We start from the raw sequence: 26,704 nt of genomic DNA, 5'->3' as shown, positions 1-26,704 counted from the left end.
AGAACTTCCCCCAGGAAAGGTCATTTTAGTCTCTGCCAGAACAACTCAGCTAGGTCAAGGTACAGTGACGACCACAGATAAAGTCCTGGGTGGACCAGCCAGGTGCATTCCCAGAAATGAGCACACACTTTAACTCAAATCCCATGTCACTTTTGCCCATCACAAAGTATCGCTGTTTTCGTACCAAGGAACTGAAAAGCTGGTTTTATGGTGTTCGTGTGGCCCTGCTTTACATGCCTGACGCCGATGTGTTTTAAGATACAGTTTATATTTAGAGGTCTGGGTGAAGCAAAAGAGAACCAGGTGAGGGCAAACCAGTAACATCACAGCAGAGACAACACTGATCTCAAGGATGGTTAGAGGCCCAGAGGACCACACGCACAGGCTGGCTTAAAATTAAGTTACCTGTGCAATTTGGTCAACAGGTACCCTCTAGCCGCCGCACCTGTTCCGTACTGACCCTGAAATGTGAACAGCATTTCAAGCCAAACCGTGCTCCTCTGCATATTCCTAAAGACAAGTAACCGGGAAGAGGGGTAAACAGGGACTTGTTCTTTTATTGAAACATTGAGCCTTTCCCGCCCTGATGCAGGGATTCTCTCAACAGGCCTGGTGCTGCTCTTAAGGCTCTCAAGAAGTGGATGTGAACTGCCTGACTTCATGTTATTTCCGTACGACTGGAGCCCAGTGTTTAGCATTAGGGCATTTTTCTTTTAAGTAAGAAGCAAAGTTTCACTGGGGTGGTGAGGGTGGTGGCAGGGGCGGCAATAATTTGGAATAAATAAATTTGACAGTAAGCCAATAAAAAGCAAAAAGTGAAGCTAAACCCTCATTCAAGGAATTGCAAGCAGAAACAAAGCCTTCTGACAGTTTGCAGCATGCTACACACGCAGACTGTGCATTCCTGAGATCCAGAAATCAAACACATAAAATGCTACAAAGTATGAAACCCTTTGATCTGTGACCTGACATAAATGAAAAACTCCACAGCATGGACCTTCATCTCATGAACACAATTATAGAATCAACCTGTACATATGCATATACATGTGTGTGTGTCTATGTGTGTATGTGTGCGCGCACATCCACACACATATGAGCCCTTGGACTTTAAACTCCATAGGGAATTAATTGTCAAGTGCTGGCTTCTGGCACCCTGGTAAGAAATACAACAATGCCGCTCCCTCTGCCGACCACCAAAGCCCAGGTGGAGGCCACAGGCAGGACACCCTAGGACAACATGGCCTTCCAGTAGAAGAAAACCAGTATGCTGTATTAGTTGACCTTCTCAATCAGCAAAGCCTGCAGGGAACAGCGGATTCGAAACACCACAAACTACCTTACAGACAGTCAGACAGTAGGCGAGTGCACACACTGAAGGCCCAGACACTGGGTTAAAGGCCCAGTACATCAGCCCCTGGTGGTGTGGTGTGACTATGTTGTGTGACCACGCATGAGAAGGGTCGGCAGGTCGTGGAAGCTGCCATTACTCCCACCTCATCACCAAACAGTAAGCTCAAGGTTCTCTGAGAACCAAATCCGGGGCCTTGGGATTCTTGAATACTCGCCATCTAACTAGGTGCACCTGTGCAAGACACAGCTGGACACACTGGTTTGCACCCCACCCAGAACTTGAAGACCACAAATGCATCTCATGAATGGAAACAGAGGGAAAAAAAAGAAAAGGTTTTTTTTTTTTTTTTTACATAAACTATTTGCATTCTCTTTAGCATCTTTTTTTCTTTTTTTTTTTTTTTAAGTATGTGATGCCACTGCCATGAAAAATCATCTCTAAACCGTCTTTGTCGAGCATCGGAATGAGACAGCTGGCTGCTGGCAGGAGGAAACGTTCAATCTTGTCACTTCCAAAAGGAATTCATATTCATAATTAATGATGCTTTTGTCCATGCCAGAAGGAAAACTTGAAGGCTCGACTATGCTTAAGTAAATTCTCCTCAAGCCAACTGCAATACGATTTTATAAATTATAGAGCAGAGGAAAAGAACAACATTGTGTCAGCTGTGAACAAGACAAAAACAGACGAGAGAGAGAGAGAGAGAGAGAGAGAGAGAGAGATGAACAAAGCAAAGCATCCGCGAGTTAAGAACAAAACTGAGCTAGAAACATTAATTCCTGGAAAAATAAAATGCTAGACTTTCATTTTTCCCATGAAATAAGCATTAATTGACAACTACCATCCTATAGGGTATGTGTGCCCACCACTACAGTGCCTCGAAGAGTCTGTTCCTTATGCCTCAGTGTGCCAGAAAGAAGCAGAGCGGTAATGATCTGCCCGATGAAAGAGACTGAAGAGTGAACAGGCAGATAAACTACAGAAGGAGATTCCAGGGGCTGGAGAGGTTCCTGAGTGGCTAAGAGCCCTGACTGCTCTTCCAGAAGACCCTAGTTCAATTCCTACCACCCACGTGGAGGCTCACAGTCATCCATAACTCCAATCCCAGAGGATCTGATGCTCTCTTCTGATCCCTACAGGCACCAGGTGACACGAGGTGGTGCACAGACACATGCAAACAAAATATCCACACGGAAAAATAATCAAATTTTATTCTGTTTTAAATAAAAAACAAAGAACACCTTTAATCTCAGCGCTCAGGAGGCAGAGGCAGGCAGACCGCTATGAGTTCGAGGCCAGTCTGGTCTACAAAGCAAGTCCAGAACAGTCAGGGTTACACAGAGAAATGTGCGGTTGAAGAGACAGCTTGGCAGTTAAGAGCACTGGGCACTGGCTGCTTCTTCCAAAGGACTCAGGTTCGATTCCCAGCACCCACATGGTGGCTCAGGCACCAGTCACACGTATGGAACACAGACATACATACAGGCAAAATACCCATGCACAATGAATCAAGGAACAATAATTTTTTAAAAAATCCTTAAGAGTCATTTTATGGAGCTTTGGAAACACGATTAGTAAACTCTTAAATAAACTCCAGTGAGATGTTTCAAAGAAGTTTCCCTAATGATAATACCTCCAGTACACAGCCCTCAGATAGGCAAAAAGAGTGAACATAAATGCAAAACCTACTTCATTTGCTCAAGTAAATTCTAAAACAAAGTACAGATGAAAATACCAAAAGGAAACTGAGTATTCCTTATGCTCATTAAAAAACACAAAACTGCCCTAGAAGCTGGGCAAATGGCAGGGAAAGAAATGACCGCTTCATGGCATGAGCTTTCGTCTGTGATAAGATACACATGACAGCATTGATCTTTTAACATCCTGAAGGGTACCAGACTGTTGTATGATGCGCTCTCATGAGGTTGTGTAAACATTACCTTTACCCAGCCCCACAGCGTTCGCCATTTTGGTGGGTTCAGGGTTTCATTAGAGGTGATGAAATGCCTCATGACTGAGGGCAGGGCTACATCCATGGCACAGGTATTTTGGCTAAGTAATACTGAACTGTTCACCTTAAAATGGTTAATTTTATATAATATTAGTTTACTTAAATTTAAAAGAAAAAAACAATTGTGTCACTATTTTTTTTTTTAAGTGCACTACTGTTTTGCCTGCATGTATGTCTGTGTGAGAGTGTCAGATCTTGGAGTTATAGACAGTTGTGAGCTACCATGTGGGTGCTGGAAATTGAACCTGGGTCCTCTATAAGAGCAGTCAGTGCCCTAACCACTGAGCCATCTCTCCAGCCCTATGTCACTATTCTTTAATGGGTAAGTTCTCACCTTGAAGTGGCTCTAGGGCTACTGACAGAACCAATGGCATCAGGACCCGTGATGTGACAGAGAAGCCTACTTTCTGGCAGAGCTGGGGTGGGGGGAGACTTTGGGGGGGAGACTCTTAGACCCTTTAGGGGGGAAGGACTCCTAAAGGTGGGATAGCCTAAGGAAAACCCAGAGAGGAGGCTGAGGGTGCAAAGGAGGAAAGCTGAGGCATATGCTGCCGTGCAGAGGGGGACCAGAACACAGTCAGTACTTAAGGGAGCCAAACACAAACTCCAGATTCACATCACCGTGCAGGACCTACATCTGACCACAAATGCCATTAACCATGTAGCTATCACACTCACAATATGTAAATATTTATTTATGGTAACTATAAGCTGTATATTATAAACTAGAATGATCATAAACATCTCAGTAATCTAGCCCACAGAATCTAGGGGTTGGGGGATGTAAAACAGGAACTGCCATGCACACAGAAGGCAGAGAAGAGGCAGGGCAAGAGGGGCAGAGTGGGATCAGAAAAACACACAGGCATCTCCAAGAGACCCAAAGAACCTATGGTCTGACAGTGGGCAGTGATCTCAGAAGTCACATGACATGAAGACACCAATCTCTAGTTAGAGTCGTCCAAACCTGACCAGTTACAAAACTTTCACATTCATGACCGTATTTGAGTTCCACGGTCACCTTGATAAACAGGCATGGCCAACCTGTCAGTCATCTTATGGACAACAGAGCTTAGGCCTGTCGGAATGGACCAGCCAGCCATGGCCACCTAGTGAGGAAGGAGAAAACGCCTGGAGCAGTGGCCACCAGGCTGTGTCAGGAAGGCAGCCCCATAGCCTGAGGATGCCAAGCACTCAGTCAATCGTAAGTTACTTTTCAATTGCTGTGACAAGACACCATGGCCAAAGCAACTTATAAAACAAAGTGTTTAATTGAGCTTGTGGTTTCAAAGGGTTAGAGTCCATGATGAGGAAGCAAGGGTGTGGCAGCAGAGCCACTGAGGGCTCCTAGCTTGATCCACCACGAGGTACAGAGAAGGTGCACTAGGAATGGCTTGAGCCTTTGGAAACCTCAAGGCCACCCCCAGTGACACATAACCTACGGCAAGGCCACACCTCTTAGTCCTTCCCAAACAGTCCCATTAACAGGCAACCAAGTATTCAAACGTACGGTGGGCTCTTGTCATTGGAACCACCACATACGCTCTTCCTCCTCTGTCACTGCTATCACCTCACTTCATCCTTTTACGTGATAGAGCCAAGCGGGTGTTTTTAGTGCGATGTGGAATTTCCACAGTGCTGGTTTCTCAAGATATAATATTGCCTGAGCTGTCAAATCTTTAAAATCGTAACTTAGCTGAGTACAAATGAAAACCCAGCCTGAACGGCCAGCAAGATTGCTCAGCAGGTAAAGACGCCTCCCCCCCCCACCAAACAGGACAACCTGAGTTTGCCCCCCCCACCGAACCACATAATGGAAGGAGAGACCCGACTCCCCTAAGTTGCCCTCTGACCTAAACACACACTCGGTGGCATGCTCCCCCTCAAAAAAAAAAAAAAAATTAGACAAATAAAAATGTAAACAAGAAAAACCAAAAAAAACAGACCTAGCACAATGACCCAAACTGTCTGCAAGTGGTTTGCAAAAGGCATAGTCTCTCGTCCATTAAACTGCCCAGCAACAACACTTAAAAAGTCCTGTTTAGTGGTTTTCACTCCCAAGAGACACTTGACACTGTTACCTTTTCTTATTTATCAACCTGAAAGAAGGAAAAGGCAGAGGTGCCCCCCCCCCCCCCCGGAGCATCCTGTGACACACAGGTGAGCCCACCACAAGGAATGACCTCGCCACCTGCAGTCACCAGTGCTGAGGTTAAGACACCCTGGTCTAAATTCTAATTAAGTGGATCCATATGACCACTCCCCCAAGGGTGGAAAGAACATAGGGCCAAAATACTCCCCAAGACCCAGACACTCCAAGCTGTGCAGCTTCACAACTATGTGGCCACGTTGTCTGTACCATGACCAAGCCAGCCTCCTCATCTGCAAACTAGGTTCCTTCAGGCTGAGCTGGTAGGAATCTTCCAGGTTCAAGACCCAGCAGGCATCCATCCAAACTAGGATGGAGACAAAAATCGCTCTTCTTCAAAATCATTAGCAGGACTCAGTGGATGTGCAAAGGTATCTGGGGCTCAGGGTCACTGTCATGTTCCACGCAGTCGTCCTCCCCCCACAAACGCACCTGGATCCAGGGTCCAGCAGTGCTCCCACCCCTGGGAGGTCAGGGGGGTTGTGTTTACACAGCCCATCATTCCCTCCGGTTCCAGTACGGAACAGCCTACACTTGGGTTTAAACTGTATCATCCAAATGAAGTACCGCTCTCGTAATTAGCATCCGCCTCTCCACAGCACAGATGGAGATCACGTGACAAAAATCACAGATCAAAGGCTGGGATCCTGGTACAAGAAGAGCCTGGGCTCTGGGTATGGTTCTGAGTGGTTGGGGGTGGGGGTCAGGTGGCCACATCCTTTGTCTGCTACCAAGAAGCCCTTCTGGCACAGAGTGAGGCAGAAGCAGCTGGAGTGAGCAGGTCAGTGCCAGAGGTCAGAGCGCAGTACAGGGAGAGGGGTCCTTAGGGCCCCTTCCACAATCCTTTAAGATCAGGTATTCCTGGCTATTTGGGAAACTGCCGCACCCCAATTCAAAGGATTGGGTTAACAGGGTGTGTGGTAAGGGTTTCTTCTAGCCTAAGCAGAACAGTGGGTTTGGTTTTTTGTTTGTTTGTTTGTTTGTTTTCCATCTATTTTGTAACCTCCACCTTCCCCCTTCCCTCTATTTTAAAGGGAGGAAGAAGCACCATTGTACTGAACTGTGAAATGCACTTCAATGGAGCGCTAAGCGGAAGTACCATCCAGTGGCTGGATATTAGTTTCCATGGTAACCTAGGTCTCTAGGCCTTGGCACACACAGCAGGAAATCTGCAGATTTCCAGAACCATGTCTTTTACTAGAATGAAGACTTCCACCATGAGTGTAAACATTTGGGAATCCCTCTCTCTCTCCCCCTCTTTTTCTCCGTGTGTGTGTGTGTGTGTGTGTGTGTGTGTGTGTGTGTATTCTAAGGCAATACAAGCATACAAATGAAACTAATCTTACTGTTAATAAGCTTATGTCAACTATTAACAACTGAATAAAAAAATAAGCAAAAACTGTCTTCCTCTCCCCCAAAAAAGCTAAAAGAAAACAAATATAGCTTCCATACAAACGGATCAGAATAGAAGCAGAAAACTGCTTTGTAACACCAGATGACAAAGAATTCCTTATAAACAGGGAGGGGGCGGGGTCTAAGTAACAATCCGTGGAAAACACAGGGCAGACTTCTTTCCACAGCCCGGGTCACTTCCCACTTGCACATCCTCACCGTGAAACCAACTAGGCAAAGCAAACAGCTCCTCAGTGATTGCAGCAGTGAGAAGATGAAGCCAGGAGCTGCCACCATCTCCACTTCTGCGCTATAGCCTGGGCCCAGGGCAAGTGACTTCACTGCTAAGACTTGGCTTCACCTACAAAAGCATGCACTGGACACTACCTGGAGTACGAATATGAAGGCTTGAAGGGCTGTGGCTGTAGCTCAGGCGGGAGGGTGTTTGCCTGGCATGCAGTAAGCCCTGAGAGTGCATGAGTTAGAGACATCTCAGGAAGTAGAGGGAGGACTTCAGGGCCAACCTTGGCTGCGAGGCGAGATTGAGGCCAGCCTGAGACCTACATGAGACCCTATCTCTAGGGCTGGAGAGATGGCTCAGTGGTTTAGAGCACCGCCTGCTCTTCCAAAGGTCCTGAGTTCAATTCTCAGCAACCACATGGTGGCTGACAACCAACTATAATATGATCTGATGCCCTCTTCTGCAGATAAAGTGCTCATATACAATAAATAATTAAAAAAAAAAAGAGAGAGACCCTATCTCTAGAGAAGAGAAAGAGTGGGGGAGGAAGAAGGGAAAGGAGGAAGGAAGAGGGGAGGAATCAAGGAAGGACAGAGAGAGGTGGGAGGAGGAGGGATGGAAGAGCAGACAAGCTTAAAACATGTAGCCTCTCCAGCTAAGTCTTACTTCAAGCTATCAAAAATTAGAACACTACAATGAAAATTCCTTAAAGATCAGTAGAGTATATAATAAAAGGCCCTGGGTTCAATTTTTTAAAAATGGGAGGCTGGGTAGATGGCTCAGCATTTAAAAGCACTTGTTGCTCTTGCAGAGGACCTGGGTTTGATTCCCAGCCCCCACCCAGTGGCTCACAGGCATCTCTAACTCCAGTTCCAGGGGACATGCCCTCTTCTGAGCTCCACTGGCACTGAGCATGCATGCATATGGTGCACATAGTCTTAAAAACATTTAAAAAAAACAAAAAAACCACGGGCTGGTGAGATAGCTCATGCGGTAAACAAGTTTGCTGCCAAGCCCGACCACCTGCAGTTTGCTCCCTGGAACCCACATAGTGTTAAGAAGAAAGCCACTGAACAGCCACAAGCTGTCCACTGAACTCCACTTGTGCACCGTGGCATGACCCTCCCATACCATGCACACATCCACAAACACAATGTAACAGAAAACTTTAAGTTGCCAAATTTCCTTATAGGCAGCCAAAGAATTTACTCCAGGTTCTAGGTGAGAAAGGAGCGTTTGAGTAGTCATTATCTATTTCATGCATTACTTCCAAAACCCCCTTTCTCCTACAGTAAAAGAACCTACACATGATAGGTGGCTATGACATCGCAAGTGTCTTTCACATTTGCACCTTTCCTTGAGCAGACCTTTAGAAGGCAGGGAAAGAAGGCAATGCATTGTGGCAGAACAGAGTCATACAACAAAGATGCTGGTATGACCACAAGTTTACCTCCCAAATTGTTATTTTTACCTGAGATGGGCATGGGTAGATCAAGTCAAGCTCATCCCTTTGTGACTATTCACTTTTTACAAAAGAAAAAAAAAAAAAAAAAAAAAAAAAAAAAAAAAAAATCACTACCCCACAGAAAATGCCTTTAGTCAGTGTGAGCTACAGCGAGCACAGTCTCTCGTTAACCAGTGTTTCAGCAACAGAGGCTACAAAGGTTTGTGAGTGTGGTGGTGGTGGTTCAGAGGGAAAGCAGGTTAGTGAGCTGGGATGAAAAGGGTGGGATGGGGGCTGGAGAGATGGCTCAGTGGTTAAGAGTGCTGCCTGCTCTTCCAGAGGTCCTGAGTTCAATCCCAGCAACCACATGGTGGCTCACAACCATCTATAATATGGTCTAACACCCTCTTCTGCAGATAAAGCACTCATACGCAATAAATAAAAGAAATAAATCTTTAAAAAAAAAAAAAAAAAGAAAAGAAAGAAAGAAAGAAAAAAAAAGGGTGGGGTGGAAGGCAAGGCAGTGGTTTCTGTTTAAAGCCAAGCTCCTGGCATCCCAGGGAGGGCCCTGGGAGCTGGAAGGGGTCGCCAGTTGAGTAAATTGAGTAAACCGTTTCATTATGTAAACTGCCTAACACAGAAAAACACGGCACACAGACAGAATCAGCCGCCCAGAAAGACACACATCCTATCTAAGTTCAGGCTTTCCTTTCACCTGGATACACACACTCAGGGAGATGGGAAACAGCCCTGGACTGAGCAAGGGCAAATGCTTCTCCCAGTTAGTGCACATCTGGTCCACAGCAGGAACCAGAACACAAGCCTGGCTGCCATCCATCACACGCGAGAGTGAGATTGCACGTGAGTTCCCTCCAGAATTACAGGCCGTTACTCTCCCTAGCGCTGTTTCAGGAAGACACGCTTCAAAGCCAAACACCAACCATGCAGACGCTGGTTAACCACAATGGATGTTGTGTCTCTGTCAACTGTTACTTCCCAACCAAGGGGCCATAATAAAGAACACGTGTGAACAAGACCAGGTGCTGCTGTCAGCCACCTGTTTAGTGTCAGAGGAGGGTAAGAGGGATGTCACCTGACTGCCAGAAGTGTGCTGTTCACTGCTTTCCAGAATACACACATGTACCCTTCAGAATAATCAAACACGTAATTAAACACCTCCGAACTCATTAGCCACAGATGGCTGAACAAAATTTGAGATTCATATATATAAAAGCATTAGTAAAGTAGTTTTGCTATTTCTAGCCTTTGTGTATATTGTGGTTTATAAGAATGCCAAACACATCATCTCTTACTGTCCAGACCCAATGCCAACTCTGAATTTCATAGACTGTAAACCAAAAAGCAGGAAAAAAAGGGGGGGGGCCAGCTTTCTATTCACAGGCCATGCCTTAAAGTTGTGTGTCCTAAGACAAATCCACATGACTTAATATAGTGTGCTGACGAGTCAAAATGGCTCCAGGAATCGTGGAAAACAGCAAATCCAGGAAGGCAACAGGACAGTGAACCTGTAGGGATGACACGAGCCTGGTACCATGGCAGGCTGCAATCTCAGCTCGAAAACGTTTGGATAGGAGGCTTACAAGCTGGGGGACTTATCTTAAATCTGTGTTTACTTATTAACAGCCATAGGTTTTAGCTGTTATTATAAACAGCAATAACCTGCACAAAATCTTTATATAGGACATGCTGTCCGGCAGCCGGTGGATGTGCGGCAACAGCATGTCCGCCCCAATGCCCACCGTCGTGCCCGCCGCCCGGAAGGCCACCGCCATGGTTATTTTCCTTCACGGATTGGGAGATACTGGGCATGGATGGGCAGAAGCCTTTGCGGGTATCAGAAGTTCCCACATCAAATACATTTGTCCACATGCGCCTGTGATGCCGGTTACATTAAATATGAATATGGCTATGCCTTCTTGGTTTGATATTATTGGGCTTTCACCAGATTCCAAGGAGGATGAATCTGGAATTAAACAGGCAGCAGAAAATGTAAAAGCTTTGATAGATCAAGAGGTGGAAAGTGGCATTCCTTCTAACAGAATTATTTTGGGAGGGTTTTCTCAGGGAGGCGTTTTATCTCTATACCCTGCTCTTACCACACAGCGGAAACTGGCCGGCGTCACTGCGCTCAGTTGCTGGCTTCCACTTCGGGCTTCGTTTTCACAGGGTCCAATCAATAGCGCTAATAGAGATACTTCTGTTCTCCAGTGCCATGGAGCTTGTGACACTTTAGTTCCCCTAGTGTTTGGTTCTCTTACTGTTGAAAAACTAAAGTCATTGGTAAATCCAGCCAATGTCACCTTCAAAGTCTATGAAGGCATGATGCACGGCTCATGTCATCAGGAAATGATGGATGTCAAGGATTTCATTGATAAACTCCTACCTCCAATTTGTGACTGATGTCACTAAGAAGCCTTGTGTGGATGTTCACCAGCATCGCTGCAGCAGAGCATAAACCTTTTCCATGCTGTAGTAGAATATGAGCCTTTTTTCATACCTGATCGTAAAACTTCTAATGTTTGCAGTGTTAAAATGTTTTACAAATACATACCAATGACACATACTAAATGATGTTTCCCTCCTGGGGAATAAAATAAAATAAAAATGTTAAAAAAAAAAGGATCTTTATATATTCTTTATAGAGAGGCATTCTTTACTCACGCTTTATATAAAATTGAAACTCTAGCAATACCTACTACAGAAACATGTACATAAATGTGTATAAATACACACACACGACAAAGTAAGGATGGCATGAGGGTGGTCAGACAAAGGTTTATGAAGCCATTGTAACTCTCTCCCAAGTCGGGACAGCACAAGCCGTCAGCACAGGGAAGACTGGCTGGGGATGCAAGTTGGCTGACCTGGAAGAGATTTGTGGTCGGCATTTTAGACAAGACTCTAAGTCCAAGTCCGAAGCTCCAGTTCTTTCATCTAACAACTGACAAGTCACATTAAAAGGACTTCGCTATAAAGCCTAATCAATGACAACAGGCCGTTTGTTTGGTATGACCCAGTGCCGAAGTCACTCTCTACGTTCCATGAAGCAACAGTAGCTACAAATAGCCAATATACACCGCTGTGAAAGGCATGCCTGCCTCCCATCCGGCTACCACTAGAAATGACCACGGGGCATTTCTACAGAGCTCAGTATCGTGGATGTACACTGCCAGCTTCCCTAGTCTAGACAAATCATCTCACTGAAACCAGCCTCCTCTGGGTCATGGAAATCCTCTTTGTGTACCTAGAATGGACAGCAGGTCAAAGTTACCCTGCCCTGGGCCTTCCTCATTTACTGCATCTGCAAGCAGTGGGGGGCACTTCTTTCTTCCATTACCCTCAGCACTGTAGGCCTGTGCCCAGTTTACAGTGACTGAATGGAATACTTGGAGCCAGAAGTATTTGGGGTTGCTCATTTTCCCCCCCAAGCTTAGGAGATGGGACCCCAAGTCTAAATACGATACTCGGTTGTTTCATATACACCTTATCTATACATGGTCTCAAAGCAATGTTATATAGTATTTTTAATAGTCTTGAACATGACATAAATTTTTGTAGTGTGGAATTTCCCACTGGGGTATCATATTCACTCAAAAAGGTTTTTGGGCACAAAACAGCAATAGATGCTCAGCCTATATTTTAAGGGAGTAAAACTATATCCCTCAACACATGAGTGGACACACTTTAAAAAGGGGGAAAGCCAACCCTGGGGGCACACATCTTTAATCCCAGCATTTGGGAGGCAGAGGTAGGATGATCTGAGTTTGAGGCAGGCTGTCTGGTCTACAGAGTGAGTTTCAGGACAGCCAGAACTACACCAAGAAACCCTAGCTTGAAATACAAAACAAAAAACAAACAAACAAAACTAGTTCTTCAGGCATGCTGTCTACATATTGAACAGTTTCCCTCCCCCTCCCCTACACACACACACACACACACACACACACACACACACACACACTATCTCTACCATTGAAGACTAAGAAGCCAGCATCCTCATGTCAGGCACTATGGTGATATAGGTCCATCGCATCCTAGAACAGAGGACTGAGATTTAAAGCAAAGCTGAACAAACAAGCAAACAAAAAACAAGAGAGAGAAAAAATGCTTTGACTTTGCTCAGCCCATTTCTTCTTTCACTAGATAATGCACGAAAATTCTTATTTTTTACAGCTTTGTTCTTCCACCTCACACCCACATACAATATACGGCACTGAAACATTTCAAAGCAAAACTACTGGAGAGCAAGGCCCACTCAAGGTTTCCTGAGTATAGCTCATGAATCAAAACTGAGAGGTCACGTTTAAAACAGGAAAGCCAAACTCAATAGTGTTTTCCACAGCATCTTCAATCTAGTGGGGTCACACACACACAGACACACTCTCTCTCTCACACACACACACACACACACCCACACACACACACACACACACAGAGGCACACGCACACTCCTCCTCCCTCCCATTAGAGACTGCAGCCGCTAAGCTGACCATCCCTCTGTGAGCAAACTGTGAAGTGCATCATGTCAAAACTTTCAGCAATCCCTAGATACCCATGATGTCCCACACTCTAGGAAACAAAGCTCCAGAGCCTGCAACAAGACACTTAACGACTGCAAGGAAAACAGACCAGTTTCTCCTCAGCTTCTTAGGACATGTTTTGCATTAAATTCCTTCCTGTATTTTCACGCTACATCTTAAGCCTTGGCTGGAATATGATCATCTGGAAAGAAAAAACCAGTAAGCTAACCTTGAGTTTGTTGACGGGCTAAGTGAGGCTCCTAAGGAGAAGCTGGCATCAAACCTGTTTCTTAACTACTCTGGAGTTCTTTCTTGTGCCTGAAAATAACCACAGATAAAGAAGTGCCCCAAAGGCTGGAGAGATGGCTCAGCAGCGAAGGGCATTGATTGCTCTTCCAGAGGACCCTGGTTCAAATCCCAGCACCCACATGGCAGCTCACAACTGTCTGTAACTCCAGGATCTGACACTCTTACACAGGCAGGAAGGCAAAACACCAATGTACATAAAATAAAGGTAAATAAATTGAAGAGGAGGAGGAGGAGGAGGCTGCCGCCGCCGCCGCCGCCGCCGCCACTGCTGCCCAAAAGAACAGAGCCAGCCTCCAGCAGTGGCCATGGGTTGAGCCACAGGTTGTTGGAAGGCACTTTTAAACCTTTTGTATTTAACGAATGAATGTGATCGCATTCCTTAAGTTAGTATTTCAAGACTATTTTTTTTTAATTATGTAGCTCTAGCCCTACAAGAAAGATTTTTTATTTTTTAATTTTTAAAAAAGGGTTTTTTTTTTCCCAGCTTGAAGCCGAAGTGCTTTGTAGGTAGCAGTCATATGGTTCCATTTACATGAAAGAAAGTTCTAGAGTCAAATACTAAAGTCTTCAGAAGTTACAGGCTACTGACAGTCTCAAACAATATGGTTAAAGTAAAACTCTGGAGCAAACAAGAGCAGCCTGGCTGGAGTTTGGAAATTTCCCCAGCACCATCTGCCCAACAAGGGAAGAGTCCTTCCCTTTCCAGAACCAGCCAAATGCAGGTGGCCACCTTCCCACCCCTCCCCACTCCACCCCTGCACCATGACCGCCTCCTGGGGGCAGGGGACTTCCTGCTATGGTTAAACATGAAGACACACTGGAACCCTCAAAGAGGGGTCACCCGAATTCAAATTTTGAACTCTCAAGTGCACTCTGTCCAGATGTGCCGGCTCCTGTGCGCCCTGAGGAATCCAGTCTCCTCAGCAGGATCCACCAAGGTCCGTGAGCGGGGGAGCTGTTGTGTGCAGTCGCTTGTTTGTTCAACTATGTCAGCAGCTCATAAGTGATCATCTGGGACTCTGGGCTCCCCAAGAAGAGAGGACCACATAGGGATTAGGCTGGAGCTTTTCCAGCCTGTGGGAGCAGTGGTGACAGCAAGGCTCCAACACCAACATGTGCCCTTGAGGCCCTACATGTTCCTGAAAGAGATGAAGGGTTTGTAGGCAGTGGGACTCAAACGGCTCATGGGAGAGCCTCAACACATACAGAGGCCCAGGGGGAGCCTGGAAGACCGCGCATGTGCAAGCACAGGCATTTAACAAAAACCACACCCTAAAACTGTGCACCGTCTAGGGGAGCAGCCTTGCTTTACTAACCGTAAGCCACGAAGGTTTTCCTCCCTGCCTTGAAAGCCCAGGCTCACTGATCTTGGCCCTGGCTCTGTCTTTCCCCACCACACACAACTCCAACTGCTAGGGGAGTCCCTCAACCCAAACCAGCCCAAATGCTCATCTCTGGCACTCACTTTTCTTTTCTTGCCCTCACCCCACATTTTCTTCTGATTGATGTAGCTTCCTCTACGCCTTTCGCCCCCGAGTCAAAGTAGAAGTTACGGAGATAAATTAGAAAAGGAAATTTATACCATCCAACTTCATCCATACTTAACCAACTTAACATGACTCACACAGTATTTCATATCAAGGATTATGAGAGGAAGAAAAGGTTTGTTGGTCTCATCTTGGGACAACCCCTGACTCCCACCCCCAGCTCTTTTTAGAGTGAGGAAGTTAAAACTTGGGGTCACACAGCTTGAATAGCCAGCAGTCCATCCCAGATATCCTGGGCTCCCCACCAGGTGCTGCTACTCTACTTTTGCATGGGTTGGGGTTTTTACTGCCTTTGAAATGAAGTCACTTTAATACCAAACATAAGCACATGTTGGGGCCAGAAGTTCCCTACATAAGAAATCCTAACGTATGGGTTCATGTCCAGGCCCTGGGAGGGCTCCAGCTCACTGCACACATGACCTGCATCAGTGTCCGTGCTCTGCCTGTGTTGACTCTATCCCATGGAGGTTTCATCTCAGGGTGTGGTAAGATCAAAAGGACTCTGGGTCCTCTTACCCAGTTTTACTTATTAGCCAGTCCACCGTGATCCAAAAACATTAAATGGAAAATTCTAGGAACAAACAATTCCTAAGTTTTAAACAGCTTTTTATTGGAGTATCCTTGTTGTAATTGTTCTCATTATTAGATGTTGTGCTGGATTTACACAGTGAACATTATCACAATATATATGCATGCATACATGCATGATTGCATGTATTTATACATGCATATGAGAAAGCATACACACCAGGCAATCAATGTATGTATGTATGTATGATATATGTATGCATGATGTATGTGTGCACTATGTATGTATGCATGCACGCATGTATATATGTATATGAGAAAGCATACACACCAGGCATCCAATGTATGTATGTATGATGTATGTGTGTGGTATGTATGTAGTATGTATGTAGTATCTGTGTATGTATGCATGTATGCATGCATGCATATGAGAAAGCATACACACCAGGCATCCTATGTGGGTCTTGTAAAGGATCTCCAATAACAAAGAAGGGACAACGCCATCTGTAAACTACTCAGAACAGAGTCCAAACCACGGGACATAGTCAAAGGACGTTAGCAATCAGGACTTGCAATGTTAAGGCCATGCTCACTTTTAAACATGATCTAGTCTGCCTGGAGCCCACTTCTTTCCTTCTGAAAACCTTAAGCTCGTTTGAATAGGCTTAGTACATTACCATCTGCACATCCCCCAGGTTGAGCACGTTGGGTTTTCAAAAAAATGTGGAAGTAATTACAGAGGCACAAAAACATGCAAAACTGAAAGCCATGCAGCACTGTGCTCTTCAAAGGCCCTTGCTGACCTAAGCAAACTGTGCTGTGGCCACAAAGGGCCAGCGCTGATGGAGAGGCTGCACGCAGTAGGCACCGGACCAGACGGCGCTACAGGTGTACAGATCTCACCAGCTCATGGCCCTCCACTGCAGCACGCTTAGAAGCCTGTTTATCTGCTCCCTCTCTTCAGTTTTTAAGTAACTAAGACAAATGCATACTCACCAACTCAAAGATTTCTCAACTCCAGAGACAGCCATAAAATCTGAGATGGTGTGCATAGCTATGCCTACAAACTAATTTTTGTGACCAGTGAATCCAAAGAGAGTATGTCTTCATATTTTACATAAATGAGATAATTGCAGAGTATAAGCTAAACATATAGAATTATGCCTAGCGCCGAAAAACTCATTCCATTATATTTCATTATTAATCAATATATACAGGACAACAGTCAAGTTGTATGATTTTATTAGAAAAACAAGATCAAAAGAGTTCAGATTCAATATTCTACAAAAGTATATTATGAATAGACTGATTTTATCCTCATAGTAAGTACTTGTAAAAAAATTCTAAGTAAATTTTGCTAATAAATCATGCTAAAGATTTCGTGAAAATGACAAAAATCTTTCAGCGTTGTTTCCTTTGGGAAATGACACAAAATTTGTGGATAATATTCTGGAACCAGAAACCTAGTTAAAATTATCTTGAAATTCTGGATGCTGGCCCAGTGGGGATGTGCTTTTACAGTTAACTTCTGCAAATGGCCGCAGGTGTGTGGAAGTGCAGAGGCGCTCCAGGGAAATACACGGCTGAAAAGTACAAAGGACAGGCCAATCGGCAGTGGCACACACCTGGGAAGCAGAGGCAGGTGGAGCTCTGTGAGTTCGAGGCCACCCTGGTCTACAGAGTGAGTTCCGGGACAGCCAGGGCTACACAGAGAAACCTGAGTAATATTTAATGGGAGGGAAATGGCATGTGGAAGACTATAGCAACACTGTTCTCAACAGCCAAGAAATGAAGACTGTCAACCAGTGAATAAAGAAACCACAGAGCAGGTATCCAGCGGGGCCCTAAAAGGAAGCTCTGACCAGACAGAAATGGAAACCACCACCTAAGGGAAATCACCAGGAGCAGAAGCATCACGTGCTCTTACTCCCGTGGAATCCAAAAAGTTGGTCTTGGAGAAACTGAACCCAGAATGGTGGTTCCTGGAGGCTGGGGGCGGGGAGCAAGGAAGGAAGATGTAGAAAGGGTTCTAAGACAGACAGGAATACAGCACTCTGCTGTACACCTGCATATGGTGGCAGGAGATGGCACAGACTCTGCTCCTCAAAACACTGAAGAGGGAAAGAGGGAGGGAGGAAGAGAAGGAGACAGGAAGGGGGGACAACGAGGAAACAGGAAGAGAGGGGAGCACTTTTCCCAGCTTCTAACTGGGGAGATTTTAAAATATATCTAAAGCCTCCGGGGGGGCGGGGGGGTTGGCGCACGGCAGCGCCATGGCGGAAGGGGGCGGGGAATGGACACAACGACACTAGACTATGACACTTTTCCAGCACAGCAAATAGTACTGACCCACCTGTGAGCAGCCTTCCACAGACCCAGCCTTCACTTGGTGATGCACATACCACTAAAAATAGGCCGCTCAGCTGAGAGACTGTGGCAGAACCCCGAGAACATGAGCTTGCATCCCAGCTACCACACACAAGCTGAGTGCAGCGGCAGGCTCCTGTGAGCAGCCTGGAGCTAGAGCGCGGGCAGATACAGGATCCCAGGAGCTCATGCTCCACAAAGGCTGAGATCCAGGGTCAGTGAGGGGGCCTCAAAACGTAAGGTGCAGAGGGATGGAGGAAGACATCTGACATCGACCTCCGACCTTCACCTGCCTATACACCCACACGCACAGCCATACACATGAATATGTCCACGCATAGTACACACCCACAAAAATAAGATGGAGAACAGCAGAGAAAGAGGTAACGGAGGAAGACAACCAGCATTTACCTCTGGCTACTGTGCTCACGTGTATGCGTGTGTGCGCGCGCATGCATATACTACACACAAAAACCAGACAATAACTTCAGCACAGAGTGTAATAGCAAATGCCTGGGGGTAATACAAATACAGTCTCAGAATAACCTGTCCTGGCACCAGAATTCTATTTGTCTACTAGAAAGAACAAGGTGGATCCACGGGTGCTGGCAAGGAAAGGTAAGGGTGCCACAGCGTGGAGTAGGAACATCGTATCACCAGATCAGTGTTTCCTAGAAACGGCCATCCAAAAACACCCATGCAGAACTACGTACAAACTGAAATGAAGCCGGGGGGTGAAAGAAATGTTTACAAAGGACACTAAACCCAATCTCTAAGAGGGGAGAGGCTCATAGTGGTTTTCAGACTTTTTTTTTCCTATAAAGAGTACTATTTGTTTGTTTTTTTAAATATTTTTTCAAGACTTATTTATTATGTATATAGTGCTTGCCTGCATGCCAGAAAAGGGCATTAGATCACATTGTAGATGGTTATGAGCCACCATGTGGTTACTGGGAATTGAACTCAGGACCTCTGGAGGAGCAGTCAGTGCTCTTAACCTCTGAGCCATCTCTCCAGCCCTTATTTTGTTTTTTGAGACAAGGTTTCTCTGTGGAGCCTTGGCTGTCCTGGACTCCCTTTATATACCAGGCTGGCCTCGAACTCACAAAGATCCGCCTGCTCTGCTTCCAGAGTACTGGGATTAAAGGTGTGCACCATCACACCCGGTAAGAGTACATTCTTTATGTTTCTTTTTTTTTTTTTTTTTTTTTTAAAACTAAAAATCACATTGTTGACATAAGAAGTACTTCCAGGTCTCTCTTATCATCACCATGGAAACAGCTCCTGTCAGCCATTTATTCTTTAAGGCATATGGGTTCCCACATCCAGTGGAAGAAAGCAACCGTGCGCTTGGATTCTAAACAAATCATGCTGCCAAAACGACCTGAAACCAAATGGCTTAAAGATATGTCACCCAGGCGTCTGTTCACAGTGACAGCCAGGCCTGCAGCCACAGATACCGTCCCACCAAAGCCCGGCTCTACTCCATACCTCCTCCACAAAGCACCTCTTCCTGTTTCTTTTCCAACAAACAATTGCTGGTGTTCCCTCGCCTGGAAGCTTGAGAATTTCCAGGCCCTTCAACTTCCCACCAAGATGCACCCTGCCAGCAGCCTCTTCAGAAACTCGGGTTCTTACCACAGGAAGTCACAGATAATCAGGGTCACCGTTCCGGTCACTTTTATGATCCACCCAGTAATTTAACAGTAAAATCTAAAAACATATTCTGACTCTAGAGCCTCAGGAACGCAATCCCACGCTGGGCATGAGGGCTCACACCTGTAACCCAACCAGCACCCAAGAGGGAGAAGCAGGAGGATCAGAAGTTCAAGGTCATCCTCAGCTACAAAATGGGCTCCCGGCAGCCTTGGCTACTTAAGACTGTGTCTCAAAAAGAGGGCTCAGTGGCTAAGAACACCTGAGGCCCAAAATGAAGATCTGAGTTTGATCCCTGAACCTGCATGCTAGAAAAGAGAACCGACTCCTGCAGGCTGTCTTCTGGCTTCCTCCAACACACACACACACACACACACACACACACACACACACACACACACACACACACACACACACACACACACCAAACACTGCATGCATGACTGACAGTTATAGAAAGCTATTACAATGGCTGACAATTCCAGACATGGCTGAGGGGAGAAAAAAATACACTGTGGATGAATATCCATGTTTCACAGCAGCAAACACTGATTTGCTATGTTTTGGGGTTTTTTGTTTTATTGGTGGTGGTGGTGGTTTTTTTTTGGGGGGGGGGGTTGGGTCTTTTTTGTTTTGGTTTGGTTTTTGGTTTTTCAAGACAAAGTTTCTCTGTGTAGCCCTGAATGTCCTGGACTTCCTTTTGTAGACCAGGCTAGCCTCGAACTCACAGTGATCCGCCTGCCTCTGCCTTCCAAGTGCTGGGATTAAAGGCAATGCTAAGTTCTTTAGGCCAAAGTTCCCCAAGTTTCTACAACAGGTACATATAAGTTAGGAAAGAATTTCAAAGACATTTAAAAATTATACAGGTTATGACCCACACCACACAGACAAACTCGATGCTGATGTCACTGTCACATTTCCGTGGGAACTTTATGCAATACTATTGGCATCTCAGAAAGGAGGAGAAATAACACCTCCCCTGGGAACGCATCCCTGAGTCCCTGTGCTGGGTTAATTGCTCATTTTCCTATATTCCCCTGGCGCTCTACGCCTCAGCTTTTACCGTACCACACGTATTATTTCTGTGCTGACACTCTATTTACACATCTCGGCGTCCCTACTCAAATCAAACTGTGTGCTCTTTGGGGACAAGGGGGAAACATATTGATATGCCTGTGGTCTCATGACAGTCCTGCAATAAAAGGCGTTGGAGTTTTCAATCTATGTGAATATTTAATTAAGTGCCTACAGCTAATGGTTGTGGCCCATTGAAGGAAGTGGGAACACCCCCACATCGTCCTAAACACCCAGAGTTCCCATTGTCACCGAGACAGTGAGGGAGCCAGGTACACAGCTATGCACGCAACCCGAGAACACAGAATGACCAGGCAAGAGAGAGACAGAAGAGGGTGGCTGCGTGGGGATGAGAGGGAGGAACGCCCTTGCATGAAGGTAGGCCTAAAAGTATCCACTTTCTCGTCCTGGTGCCTATTACGCGTTACGAATAACCCTGGTGTTCTCTGAAACCATCACATCTTTTTCAAAAGGTTTCACTGATCACTGCTTTTATAGACATATTCTAAACATGAACTAGGCTCTGGACGCTCTGTCTTGTGGGGTGCCGTCAGGACTCTATCAGTCACTAGTTTACATGGTCAGAAGCGGAAGACCAGGGACACAGAGGAGGATACGGCAAACGGGATGCCGTGCCTGTTATAAAAGGATTCCTTGTCTAAAGAGAACCCAGGACAGCAGCCGAGTAATCACCTCCACTACTTCCCCTTCCACAAGGAACGTGAGAGAGCACAGGGCAACCTGTGCTGGAGGGGACACAGCAGAGCCAGAGGTGCAGCTTAAGGCTCTATACTGAGTATGTCACTCAAGTAGCCCCACCCACAGCAGGCCACCTCAGGAGGGAACAGCGGCTCTTCTCCTTTCTTGTCTAGTTGTCCCATGTGCTTTACTAATCTGTGAAACTAGTTACAACTTCTAATGTGTGCAACCCCACAGAGTTATAAATACATGCAAACTGTGAGTCAGCCAGGCTCTGATAGCTGCAGCCGTATCTCCCCGAGAAGCCACCCAGGGGGAGAGCCCACGCGCTGGAAGGCAGCCTTCCATCTGCTTACCACGTGTGTTGGTGGCCATGTCAGCCACTTTCTGAAAGGCGTCCAAGAAGGCAGCTGCTGCTACTACTGTCGTCCTAAAATGCAAACAGATAACAAAAGCATGAGGAATGTCTCCCTGGCAAATCCATCACGGCTCTTGAGCTAAAACCACTGCTGCACAGAGAACAGGACCTTCCAGAGAAATAACCCAGCAGTTGATAGTGGTTGGTTTTTTGCTTTGTTTTGTTTTTGGTTTTGCTCCCTAGCACTCAATCCCAATCATGGTAGGACTGTGTAAACTGCCAAGCAAAATTCTGCAAGGAAATACAGGGGAGATATGCTTCTACCCCCGAAGAAGTATCGTTTAAAGTATAGACAGCACAGGTGACATCTGCTTTAGAATTGGAAACTAATATATGTACACGTGAACTGGCAGGGAACCAAATCTTGGAGAGCAGAAAGTTCAACAATCCATTGCCGAAAAAGGTAAGCTGAGACCACAAGACGAAAGAGATTTTAGAGACCACTAGTTCATACCAGCACTGTGACACCACACCGATGTCCCAGCCCTGTGACTCAAGGCCCAGCTTAACCCCGTGCGGCACTGGGTGCTGGCTAGGTACGGCTCTCCTCCTAAATCCCAACTATCATGAGCCTAAGATAGCGGGTTTTTTGGTTTTGTTTGTTTTGTTGGTTTGTTTTGTTTTGTTCGGCCTCGGGATGCTCTTTCAAGTGCATCTTCTGAAGTCCTAAAAGCAACAATGGGAAAAATTCGGGCTCATTTCATGCCTAAGGAATTTTCCTTAATTCTGACCCATGCCCTTAAGAGCTACCAGATGGATGCACTGGGCACTCCTTGGCCTGCAATATCATCATCTGTGGAAACAACCAGCATCCCAGGCTGCTCTGTGACAAGCCAACAAAAGCCCCCTATCACGCAAGGACTTCAACCAAACTGAAAGACTGATGCATTCTTCGAGTGTTTATTACATGACTCTAGTCTCTACTGAGCTTCCTAAGAAAGCAAAGTCACTACAGGAAGAATAAGGACTAGAGAACAGTTCAGAATGTAGAAACAGAAATGGTCTGTCTTAAACATAGCAACAGTGTCCACAGAACAAAAGGTTCTGAGTACACTTGAGTCCTTTGAGGACAAATTTCAAAAACGAGGCCTAAGAGTTACAAGTGGATCAAGAATACATTCTGCTCAATTTTAAAGACCAGTCTCAGCCAGGCATGGCACACACCTGTAATCTCAGCACTCAGGAGGCAGAGGCAGGCAGATCACTGTGAGTTCGAGACCACCCTGGTCTACAAAGTGAGTCTAGGACAGCCAAGGCTACACAGAGAAACACTGTCTCAAAAAGAAATACAAATAAAAAATAAAGACCAGTCTCTCAGTGTCTATCTGTCTCTTTCTTTTTTCTCTCTCTGTGCCTCTCTCTCTCTCTCTCTCTCTCTCTCTCTCTCTCTCTCTCTCTCTCTCTCTCTCTCTCTCTCACACACACACACACACACACACACACACACACACACACACCTATTTGAAACACATTTTTAAAGTGTTGACATCAAATGCAAACACTGGAAAAGTTATCTTTATCAAACATCCTGGGGCTTCTAAGTAGCTCATTCTGACTTACGATTAATATCTGACAAGCCGGCTTGATGTATTTATTCTCATTCAACTCAATGCCAATCAACCACATTTTAAGAGCCAGCTGCAGACAAGCCTTGTCCATTTCAGTCACTGGAGTGCTAACTGCAAATTAGGAGGCTGGTTAATTTTGAGGAATGGAGAGGCTTTAAGTGATGGTCGCACTGTGCTTTCTGACACCACACAGGATGCCGTGGCCCTTTCTTTGAGCACAGGATATATAAGAAACCACCAAGGGCTAAAAGAGTGGGTGCTTCAGCTTAAATACCCCAAGACAGACATGCTGCCTCTGCAGGGTGACTGCAGCCTTTCTCGGGGACACAAACTTAAGCTGATAAAGAAATGAAACCTGGCCTCAGAAGACCTAGAGGCCAGAGGCGGGAGGGGGGGGTTGGGGGGAGGGGAAATGGGACAAGTGCTACGGGGTCTTCCTTGAGTTTCCGTGTTCAAGACAGGCAGTGAACTCCTTACTTCAAGCTCTACCTTTCTCAGCAGCAAAGGGGAAAGGGGATAGTCATTCTCCAGGCCCCTTCTGAAAGCCCATCAAACAGTCAGAGGCTGGGCAAGAAAAGGGAGGGGGAAATTTAAATGCTTTAGTTCAGGAGGAGACCTCCAACAAGAGAAAAGCTAACCTGTGTGAAATAAAAGCAGCGGATGAGACAGGGCCAGGAGGCCAAGGCAGCTCCATGCCGGGAAGGCTGACGAAGCCTTCAGATGAAGACCCACACAACGGCCGGGTGAGCTCGGGAAGAGGGGAGATGGTCAGGGACCGACAATTGGGGAAGGTACACACCCAAGGTCCAATGCCTCCTGGCGGGGGGAGGGGTCACATACAAGGCTGCAAATCACCCCCACAACGAAAGCTGAAGGAAACCTATGTGCTCCTGCCAGTTCTTCGGCGCCACAGGGAAGCTGAGTGCATGGCTCTTGAGCAGCAGCCTCTGGTACGCACTGGCAGAATGTCACGTCGCCCTCCCTCACCTGTCTCTTTCCTAGAGCACTTGTATGTACTGCTCTATTGCGCCAGCCTCTCATCCATCCCCATCCATCTCAAGCCAACCAGTCACCCCCCACCCCTAAACAGTCATGTTCCAGTGTCCCATGCCTCTTGGGGCTTCCGCTCATCGAAGCCATTATCTTCTCCCACACTGACTTCAAACGGGTGGAGCCGCAACCTGTGGGCATTTCGTCTAGCGTAGCAAATGGTTAACGTCACGAGCACACTGGGCCATACGGGTTCCTAAAATCGGCAGCAGGTGACGCCTGAGTGGCTTTCTGAGGCGTTGCTTTCACAACCGTAAAATGTACTCCTAACCATGCAAGTGCCTTTCTCCTTTAGTAAAGGCAGAAGTGTGCAGCGTCGTCACAATCCAACTTCAGGACACCCCCTCCACCTCAGAAAGCCCCCTCTCACCCATCTGTAGTCAGCTGCCTTTTAAACCCCTGGCAGCCCGCCTACCACTGCTAAGACTGGCTCTTTCTAGACAACTCACGTAGATGGAATTGCAGTCCAAGCTGAGAGTTAAACTCTGTATGTGGAGAGAACACACAGATGGATGAGGAAGAACTTGGACTCGAACCAGGCTGCTCTCTCTTGTTTATTACTGACGGCATCTCAATGACCACACTGTCACCTGTGCCTCAGCTTCCTCATTACAAAAAGCGGGCTGAAAACCGTTCCTAACCCTGTGGGGTTGAGATTCCTGACAAGTTCACATATACCTGGCGCACAGCGGGGCGCCACATAAATATTATCCGTAATTACTCTATGTAATCAACTCTGAACATTCCTGTGGCAGGAGGCAGAGCAGAGGTGAGTCTGATTTCACACATTCGACTGGGGTTTTTTTTTTTAGGGGGGGGCCGGGACACTATGAATTGATAGTGCTCTGGCAGAGCCTGCTGCACGCTTCTCTACCTGTGACGCTTCTAAATTTAACCAAGACGTGTGTGCTGATCCACCTCCCCCTGTCTCACCTTCCCCCCTTAGGATCCGTGTGTCTACTTACCGAAGCTGGGACTGCAGCTTTCCGGCTTTGCTTATGAAATCCTCCCAAACTGGATAGCTCCCCTACAACAGAACAAAGCCAGTAATCAGTCACACTGTGATGAGCCAAACACCCAATTCCAACCATGCAAGGAACGGCCTGCAGATGTGACCTTCCTTTGTAGTGTCCTTTGATATACATGACACAGACAGAGCGCTGGCTCTGGCTCTGGCTGAGGAAGCATTTCAGATGTGCCTTGTCTGTATCATCTTGCAAATAACCACAGACACCGACCAGAACTAGTTTTGCAGAATCTAACACCATACTGGGAGTCAATATCATGTACACGGTCAGTCCAAATTTTAACACAGAACATGCCAGGTGGTGGTGGCTCACACACCTTTTGTCCCAGCATTTGGGAAGCAGAGGCAGGCGGGTCTCTGTGAGTTCGAGGCCATCCATCCTGGTCTACAGAGTGAGTTTCAGGACAGCCAGAGCCACATAGAGAAACCCTGTCTTGAAAAAACAAACCAACCAACCCCAGGACACTCAAGGCTCTCCCCTGGGTCACCTGTGCACATGACATGGTTCTGTCTATTCTCCTTTGTGTCCCACACAGCACAAGCCTCTCCTTCAGACAGGTGGCTATTGGGAAGTAATAGCAGCCTATCAGAATCCCAAGGCTGCAAAATATGCTAAATATAGCCACCCAGCTGATGTTTAGCCCCAGCATCTATGTACATTATGGCAACAGGTGGTTCCTGGGCAAACTTCAGCCAGCATGGGACTCGTCTCACTCCTGGCTACCTATGGCAAGCCATCTATCCTTAGTGTTCACATGGCTCCAGTTCTAACCTCCCACAAGCCCCTTCCTTCCTCTGTACTGAACTCTGCTGAAGTCCAACCCCACTTCTCCAGGGGACCCCACGGCACAGCCCTACGGTATACAGTACTAAGTAGGTGTAGTTCTGACCAGGGCAAACCGGCATGCAGCCTGCCACCTCCCTCCCCACACACATTGCACACGCCTTTAATCCCAGCACTCCGGAGGCAGAGGCAGGTGCATCGCTTTGAGTTCGAGGTCAGCCTGGTCTACAAAGTGAGCTCTGGACAGCCAGGGATACACACAGAGAAACCCTGTCTCAAAACACACACACACACACACATCTACATTGAGATGAAGCAGCATCCAACCAAGAGATGACTCCAAACAAACCTAGTAAAGGTAAACCATGGGTGAGGGTATGCATATGTCACTGAATCGTTCACCCAGGGATAACAGTCACAGAATGGAATACAACCTATAGGCATCTTGACAACGTAAAAATAATATTATGCCACCTCTAGTTTTTATTGCTAAGAGGAGAAGGGGGGGGGAACAGAATTAAACTAATATTGCATCTTTCATTACA

At 46.4% G+C, this 26,704-nt stretch overlaps 2 protein-coding genes across 10 annotated transcripts in view; one reads left to right on the top strand and one right to left on the bottom strand.

The window, feature by feature from the left end:
• The window catches only part of Mtss1 (MTSS I-BAR domain containing 1), a 140,863-nt gene that overhangs the window by 91,828 nt on the left and 22,331 nt on the right, over positions 1-26,704 (bottom strand). For all 9 annotated transcript variants that reach the window (XM_051159617.1, XM_051159611.1, XM_051159619.1 and 6 more), the window contains exons 2-3: positions 25,314-25,375; positions 21,669-21,742 (exon numbers count right to left, since the gene is read on the bottom strand). In XM_051159617.1, the coding sequence (XP_051015574.1) occupies positions 21,669-21,742; positions 25,314-25,375 (136 nt within the window). The remainder of the gene's footprint in view (positions 1-21,668; positions 21,743-25,313; positions 25,376-26,704) is intronic.
• Positions 10,299-11,012, top strand: LOC127201764 (acyl-protein thioesterase 1). The gene has a single exon (XM_051160496.1). It carries the CDS (start codon positions 10,317-10,319, stop codon positions 11,010-11,012), a length of 696 nt encoding a protein of 231 aa, XP_051016453.1. The 5' UTR covers positions 10,299-10,316.

Source organism: Acomys russatus, chromosome 17 (genome assembly GCF_903995435.1).
Source record: "Acomys russatus chromosome 17, mAcoRus1.1, whole genome shotgun sequence".
Classification (NCBI taxonomy): Eukaryota; Metazoa; Chordata; class Mammalia; order Rodentia; family Muridae; genus Acomys; species Acomys russatus.
The sequence above is the reverse complement of the archived record's forward strand: the minus strand, read 5'-3'. Positions and strand labels throughout refer to the sequence as shown.